The sequence below is a fragment of the Antechinus flavipes genome, chromosome 3 (assembly GCF_016432865.1).
Source record: "Antechinus flavipes isolate AdamAnt ecotype Samford, QLD, Australia chromosome 3, AdamAnt_v2, whole genome shotgun sequence".
NCBI classification, from domain to species: Eukaryota; Metazoa; Chordata; class Mammalia; order Dasyuromorphia; family Dasyuridae; genus Antechinus; species Antechinus flavipes.
This window is the reverse complement of record NC_067400.1, coordinates 514,666,596-514,675,143: the sequence shown is the minus strand read 5'-3', so window position 1 is coordinate 514,675,143 and position 8,548 is coordinate 514,666,596. Positions and strand designations below refer to the sequence as shown.

The window sequence follows — 8,548 nt, the reverse complement described above, 5'->3', positions numbered from 1 at the left end:
ACGCGGGGAGGCAGAGCGCGCCGATGACGTCACAGTTGCCATGGCTCCGGGCAGTGACGCGAATCGGCACGTGACGAGCGGTTGCCATGGCGCTGGGCGCCGGGCGGCGCGGGAGCCCCGCCCACCCAGTGACGTATTCCCCGCTTCCCCCTCCTTTCCCGCCCCCCTGCCCCCCTCCCGGCTCCCCGCGGTCCCGGAGGTTTCTCTGCACAACAAGATGGCGGCGGCGGCGGCAAGCGGAGCTGGCGGGGCTGCTGGGGCCGGGGCCGGGGGAGTCGGTCCGGCCACTCGTCTGCTGCCCCCGCCAGCTGCCGGACCCCCGCCTGCGCCCGCCCCGGTGCCCTCTGCCGGCACCCCGCGCCCCTCAGCCCCGGCCCCCCGCGGGCCGATGCCAGCCCGCATCGGCTACTACGAGATCGACCGCACCATCGGCAAGGGCAACTTCGCCGTGGTCAAGCGGGCCACGCACCTCGTCACCAAGGCCAAGGTAGTGAGCGGCGCGGGGCTGTGCGGGGCGTGCAGCCGGGCCGGGCCGGTGGGAGCTGCCGGCTAGCGAATGTCGGCGGAGCTAGCGGGGAGCGGCGAGGACCCGGCGGGGGCAGGGGCGCTCTCGCCCCGGAGCGGAGGGCAGCGGGCAGTGGGGACGGGGCGAGAGGCCAGAGGTGTGAAGGGCAGGCGCCGGCCCGGGGGCAGCAGGAGCGCTCGAGGCTGGAAGGTGGGGGCGGGCGAGACGGAGAGACAGAGAGACGGAGAGAGACACCGGCTGCAGAAAAGCGAGGGGAAGTCACTAGGGACCAGGAAGCGGGGAAGCCCGGGGGGCCGGCAGACGCGTCCGCAGGGAGCCCCGGCAGCTGCTGACGCCTGGGAGCCCAGGAGCCTCTGCTGGCGGGGGGCCGGAGGACCACCCGGTGGCCGGGACTAGGAGGAGATGAGGACCGTGGGATGGTCTTTCAGGGCTAGCAGGAAATGGGGAGATTCCCCTCACGGGGGCAAGGGGGCCGTAAAGGGCTCATCCCAGCCTGAAAAGCTATTGGCGTGGGCTCAGCGCCAGCTGGATCTCGTTGTGATGGAGCGGTGGGAAGTAGAGGATGGTACCTTCTCTGGGTAATTGGCAAACAGATTGACCCTGGACCTGGGGTGTTATCAGTGTGGTCGGATTCGGGGCTTAAGAGGTTTGGGGAGACCCAAAATGTCAGCTTCTTGGAAGTGTCAGGTACAGGGTGTGGGGTTTAGATTCATGGAGGGGGAAAACACTGTACCTGGCTGTACCAGTTTGGAAAGGGGGTGACCACTTCCTGAAGAACCCAGAGATAGGGAATGTGGAAATGGCACTCAGTAGATTCTTGATTTCTCAAGGAGATAGTGCCTGGGTAGATAGCGGTGGAATTTGAGGAGGAGAGGTTCTTCCAGGGTAAGGGAAAAGGAAATCTGGGATAGAATAAGCTTTGGGGTTGGGGTGCGTATTAGTAGGGAAGTAGCCTTTCACCAAGACCAAGGCAATGGGGTATTTGTAGGAATAGGAGTATTGGTGTGGCAGGTTTCACCTCCCCTAGGTGGATGTTGGTTCCCCTTCTTTCTTCCCCCTCTTCCCCCCCCCCCTCCCATTTCTCTTTTGGAGAAGGGAGGCGCAGCACCTTTCTGCAGTCTCCTCTCTTGGGCATTGTTTGAATCTGAAATCAGGTGGATTTTTTTGAATTTGATAGAGCTTACAAACTCCATCTTTTTCTGTTGCCAGGAAACAGCCTGTTGTTTTTCTCTGAGGCTCTCAGTCTCCTAGGTCCTTATTTTCCTGGGTCATTCTCACTTGAATTTTCTGCTGCAGATAATTTCAGCATATGAAAGTCCAGAAGTTCCAATCCCTGAAACCCCATGGGATCTGTGGATTGATTTCAGGAAATCTCTGAACTTAAAACTTTTAATATATTGAGAATCATTTCAGTATAATTGGTTTCTCTTGTAAACAGTGTATTTGATCTTATGCATTTAAGCGCATTCTAAGAAGGTCCAGGCTGACAAAGAAGTCCATGATACACAAAAAAGGTTAAAAATCATTAATGCAGGCCAACTGAGTCATTTTAGAGGTGAGGAAACTGAGACCCAAAGAAACCCACGTGATTTGCCTAAGGCCATATAGCTGATAGAACCAAGAGTCCAAATTTTCTGACTACTAATGGACTTTTGAATATACACAAAGTCATTCTGTTTATTTTTCTCCATTTTAACTTGTGACTTAATTCAAACCCCCATGGTTATTGACTCTTCTGCTAAAGCTTAGTTTTTAGTTTTCCTCCATTCCCTTAGACTCTTATCACTTATCTTCTCTCTCTACTTATTATTGTAGTGAAGACATTTATTTTCAGGAATTAGTGGTTTATCTGGGCCTTTTTTCTCTAGCTCCCTTGCAACCTTGAAGTTCCTTTTTTTTTTTTTTTTTTTTTTTTTTTTTTTTTCTTTTTCCTGTCAAAGAATACAAGAGCCCTTCCTCTCCAGGGTGTATAGCTGGGAGAGAATTGATTGGTCAGTTTCACTTCCTCTAGGGGACTCCCTTCAAACTTTTTCTTAGTTTTCATCCATGGCCCTTGAGATCAGAATAAAATGAAATTCTAAAACTGTTTTTCTAAATTGAGGGTTTGCTTGAATTGCAACCCAGGTCAGTGAAACTGACCAATTAAACTCACTGGTCTCCTTTACCACTAGCTAATCCAATGTTTACAAATAATTTTAGCAGTTCATGCCTAATTATCTTGTTTTAGTATTACCTTTTTTCTCTTAAATGAGCATTTTGTACTCTGTTGGCTCTTGTGGGATAAACTCTTTGAACTAATTTATTTTATAATAAATGTGATTTGAAGAATTTTTTTATCTCCTAGCTTTTGATCCCTAAATATTGACTAAATTAGTGACAACAGGGTCAAATATTGTCATAAACATAATTGCAGATATTTGATTCTTTTTTATAATGAGCATATCTATCTTAAGCAATCAGCAAAACTGGAGGTCAGTAATCATTTGTCTTCTTGCTTTCTCATTTTCCAATATTTTTTTTTTCCCATTGTTCTTCCCTTGTCTTTGGTAACTTTTAGGGTTCCAAAATATTTTAAACATCAGAATGTTTATAAGAGGTGTCATCGTATATGTTGGTTTTTATCTCTGCTTATTTGTGGTCTAGAGTTAAGCAATTTCTTTGGATGGAAATATTCAAACTTTTGAATGAGACCTAAATAACTTGGACAATAATTTGCATACGGGTGATAGGACTGTACCAATAACTTACTAGTTATTTTATTGTGGTTCTTTAGTATCATGTAATTTTCCAGTTACTGTTACAAGGGACCTATTTTTTGTTGCTTACATTACTCTGAAGATATAAATAAAGTGTATTACCTTAGAATTGCTATATATTTAAGGAGAGAGATGAATGTGATTCACTTTGGAGAGGGATTTCAAATGTTGACAACTTAGATGTGTTTAAGAGATATTGATATATAGTATAATATCCTATTATGGTCATGATTTTGTTATATAATGGTACTAAAAATGCACAGGTATTAAAAGTTGAAGAAGCTACTGCTTGTATTACTCAAGTGGATAGATTTTTATCTATCTACTGCAGCAATTGCCTAGTCAGGTCACTCAGAACAGAAGATAGCCATTTTAAAGGTCTGCATCAGTATAATTTTTCCTTAAATTAGTCTGGCCTTTGAGAAAAGTTCAAGATGTGTGAGGGCTTTTCTCTACTTTTTTCCTATAGCACAGTTAGAGGTGAGCAGTTCAGACTTTATTTTGAGAGGGGGCAGGTATAATAAGTATTTATTTTCTGAACAGTGGGATTATTTTTGTTCTCACATTTCAAGAACGCATTGCTCATTGTAGAGAACAAGAAGCTAAAATAAGCTTAATTTATTGCTTAAACCAGGCATTACTGAACAAAGATCAGTTAGTCTAGACCTTTTTCAATTTATTTTGTTAACTCTCACAGTTCCTAGATTGGAGACACTGTGAGGAATAAAATCAGCAGAGCGGATGGATCCTCCCCACATCTGCAGATTCCTTTTGCAGTGCAGCATTTATTAGACTAGACTTAATGGCACCTAGATTGCAGAGCTTCTAGTGTCTGTGCGGAAAGACTAGTGGAAGGGGATGTCCATCAGAAGCCATGCTTTGGCTAGTAGCCCTGCCTCTCTCCATTCCTCCTCCTCCTTCTCTAGGACTTGAGGCTTTCTAGGTGTAACATTATGAGTAGTTCTTTATTGAACATCACCTCACTGCATGTCACTATAAAGACTTAAGAATAATGGAAAATACACGGTCCTTTCCCTCAGAGAGAATGTCTGGGCCCTAATTTTTTTTTTTTTTTCACCTTTTAGGTCAGTAGAAACACAGTGAGAGGCAGTTCTGTACAGAGGTTAGAACATTAGCCTTGAGGCAGGAAGACCTGCTTTGGATGCTTTTTAGTTATTAGCTGTACAATCCTGAGCAAGTCACAGTGTTTCTGGGTCTCAAACCTTTTTATCTATTAAATGAGTTTGGGCTAGACATCCATGAAAATCCCTCTCAATTATAAATCTCTGACCCAGTGATGCTTTGAATGTGAGGACTAAATAAGAATTAATTAGATTTTCTTTAATAAGTTAGGCAATCTTCTTTCTTCCCTCAAAATAAAAGGGCATTTGTTAAATACCTTTAAATTAAATGTCATCTTTTGATTTACCAGTTACTTGATTGAAAAATACATCAGAAATTGTAGTCATTAAAATTTCCCTTAATATAATTCTTTGTGAATATATATATATTCACTTAATATATAATTGCCTTATGGGATTGTTAACTGTTAGTTTTTGCATTAAATCAGTTGTTTTTCTTTTTTTACTTTGCTATTAACAAAACCCAATTCTGACAGTAATTAAAAAATATCTGATGAAAACTAACATTGACTGCTTCCTGAACACTGGGCTCTTTTGAGCTAGTCTTTTGTTGTAGTAGTACTATAGCATAGTTTATTGTTGATAGGTGCAAATCTAAAGAAAAAGTTATTTGAGTTAGTTATAAATGGGAAAGATTTATTAACAGATTTAAGAACGTATTTGTTTTTGGATTGGCCAGTTTAGTTATTAGGAGATAGGACTAGGTGTGGCACTCTTTTGAGCAGATCTAGATAATGTACCAGACCAAATTCTGATTGGTAAATTCAAGGCAAAAAACAACACAAAATGTGAGTCATTTTTCTAATCCAAGTGGGCATTGGGTGACAGCCGTCTTTGGACCCTAAAGACTGGGTCTTGTCAGAAGTTCACTATATTCTAGCTTAGGGTGCGGCTGGGCATCAGGTTAAAGAGAGTTCCTGTACCGAACACAGAGGATCTAAACTTGTTCAGGGGGAAGCAACAGGTGCCAGCTGGCAGCTGTGACACTTACTATCCAGTTCCAGGTTCAGATCATATATTCTTAGCTTTGGTTAAGAATAGAGATTCATTTAATCTTCTAACTACAAACTACACTTTAAACTCTGGCCAGCCACATCCCAAATGTATGTCACTGGTTCTAAGAGGTTAGGATGAAAACTGATGGTTTGGAGCAAGCATAACTTATCTACTCTATTAGAGAATCAACTCTGGGTTCTTGTCCTATTAATGATGGGTTTGTCAGTTACCCAAGAGCCTCTTAGTAAGCTCCTACTGCTAAGCATGGGGTACACAAGTAAGGCAAAAGATAATCTTCCAGGAGCTTAAATCTGATGGAAGAAGGGTATCACATTAAAAAAAAGCTGAGAGGGAGGAGGCATGATGAAGCCATGTGAGGTGGCTGCCCTGGAAGGAACTCTCTTTCCTCTCCTTTCAGAGGCAGGGGATACTGAAGAGGTGTGATTTTTAGAGTTAATGTGATCTTACAGGAGGATGAGTTTGTAAGTATCATCTTCTTCTGTGAAGAATAGCTGACCTAAGCAAAGGAGCTGTGATAAACTTGTGGAAAAACAAGGGAGAGGTAATTAGGTCAAGAAGAAATCAAGAACAAATTTTGGATAAATTGCATCCTCCTTGGTAGATAATAAAAATGTGAATATTTTAAAAATGCATTTGTATTTATATCTTTTGTTTTTATATCCCCCCTTTTGTATCAGTTGTTAGAGTCCCTTCTCTCTGTAATTTTATTTAGCATATATTCTCTATTTTCTTATTTGTTAACATATTTTATCGTCTTCCCAAATTTGACATCCTGGATCAAATTTTTGTTTACCTATGCTAGTTAAAGCTATTACTTTGGAATTCCTGACCCCAATATTAAAAGATTGTGCCACTTTTACATGGTGGTCAATCAGCAGAAAGTACTGTCCCTCCCCTCCTCCCCCCATTCCCCATTCTCTTCAAATAGTTTTAGAAAATGTCCCAGACCAAATCCTGATTGGCAAATCCAAGAGAAAAAAATCCACATTGTGTCATTTTTCTAGTCCAGGTGGACGTAGAATGACAGAGAGATTTTTGGACACTGGGAACTGGGTCTGGTTGGGAGTGCATCATTCTGGCTCAGGATAAGCCTGAGCACAAGGGCAAGAGATGGTCCTATACCTCACATAGAGGGGCCTAAACTTATTCAGGAGTAAGCAACAGGTGCCACCTGGCAGATATGACATTATCCAATTCCAGGTCACCGTGGACCTGCTCTGAGGGATGGCATGCATTCCAGAGTGAGGAGCAATTGTGGGCCCTTCGCTCTATCCTGAGGTAAAAGGAAATTTAGAAGCAAGCAGCAGCTGTGTGGTTTGGCTCTTAATAGTGGAATGGGATCTCAAACCCACCTTCTAGTTCAGTTTGAAACTTAGAAAGGAATAACCAGGGCAGGAATCTGGGACTAAGTGCAAGCCCATCTTCTGTCGTTTTGAACCAACAAAACTTTTCAGCTAGTTGATAATGACTGATTCTACCAGCAGTTTCCTGAAATTTCAAACAGGGCAGCTTACTGGGCCTATTGTTTAGGAACTCAGGTCAGGAATTTGCAGAGTTAAAAAGTGGAGGGGAGGAAGAATGGTGATCAATTTTGCCTTATATCAGGCAACTTGGAGGACTCTATCCTGTGTTGCATGTACTTGAGATCTTAGAAAAACAGTACTCAATATCCTAAGAAGGCAGTAGTAGAACTATCCCAGACATTCTTTCCAGAACTTTGTAGAAACTGGCTTTAACATCAAATCAGAAGTTAGGAAGAAAGCTTGAAGAAAGAGTGAGCAAACAGACAAAGAACTGCACCATAAGAAGCTCATTTGGTAACAGGGATATTTGAGGCACAAATCCAGAAGAAATATAACTCCAAAATATCTGTAAGCAAAGCCTTAATGAAAAATATGATTTGGACATATTCAACTAGATTACTAAAAGATAAAGCAAGAGTAAAAGAAAAGTTAAAATGTTCTAAAATGAAAATGCGCTTCAGAGGAAAATACTGGAAAAGAATGATAACTATTGAAGACAGGGATTTAAAACTTTGCCAAAGCAACAATGCCTTAAAAATTAGAATGGGGCAAATAGAAACTAATGATTTAACGAGGCGAGAAATATTAAAACAAAGTCATAATGCTGAAAAAAATAGGAGAAAAGATAAAGTATGTTATAATAGAAATAACTAATTTGGAAAACATATCCAGAAAAGATAATTTAAGAATTAAACTCCCTGAAAGATCAAAACACGAGCCTTGACATCTTCTGTCAGTCAGTAAACATTTATGAAATGTCTACAATGCTAGGCACCTAAATGTTAGGGAATCCAAGAGGCAAAAGAAAGTCCTTACCCTCAACGAGCTCAGAATCCAATGGGGGAGACAACAAGCAAGCATATGTACAAACAAACTATGTATAGGGGAAATAGAAATAATTAACAGAAGGGAGACATTAAAATTAAGAGGGATTAGAAAAGATTTCCTGTAGAAAAGTTGGAACTGAAGCTTGGGAAGCCAGGAAGTGGTGATGAAGAGGTAGAGCATAGCCTCACGGACAACCAGAGAAAATGCCTGGAGATAAGACATTGGTGGAAAGGTCTTGTACAGATGGAACAGCAAGGAGGCTTCTGTCACTGGATTAAGGAATTATAATTTCAGGAAATCATAAAAGAAGACTGCCCACACCTCTTAGAACTAAAGGAAAGGATGGAAAGAAGGAAGGAAAAACCAAGCATTTTTATTAAATGCCTATTATGTATATGTCAAGCACTCTGTTAAGCATTTTGCAAGCATTTCTGTATCATTTGATCCTCTGCAACAACCCTGAAAAGTAAATGTTAATATCCCCAGTCCGTGGTAGAATGCCTGCCACACAGTAGGTACTTAATAAATGCTTGTCATATTGAAGTATGAGTTATATAAACTTGCACATTTTAGTTATTATTATTATTGGTATCTTATTTACCACTAGATTTTAAATTCTATGAGATTGGGAATCCTATCTTATCTAAATTTTAATGTCTCTGTCCCAAGCACTGTCACACCACCTAATACACAATATTTTGCACAAGGCATTGAATAAGTGTTTGCTAAATGAATGAATGTCAAATGTTTTGGAGA

At 41.8% G+C, this 8,548-nt stretch overlaps 1 protein-coding gene across 5 annotated transcripts in view; it reads left to right on the top strand.

Moving 5' to 3' along the window:
* The first annotated feature begins 202 nt into the window (after positions 1–202).
* The window catches only part of SIK3 (SIK family kinase 3), a 284,690-nt gene continuing 276,344 nt past the window's right edge, over positions 203–8,548 (top strand). For all 5 annotated transcript variants that reach the window (XM_051987033.1, XM_051987031.1, XM_051987032.1 and 2 more), the window contains exon 1: positions 203–487. In XM_051987033.1, coding sequence (XP_051842993.1) covers positions 218–487 — 270 coding nt within the window. In that variant the 5' untranslated portion in view covers positions 203–217. The remainder of the gene's footprint in view (positions 488–8,548) is intronic.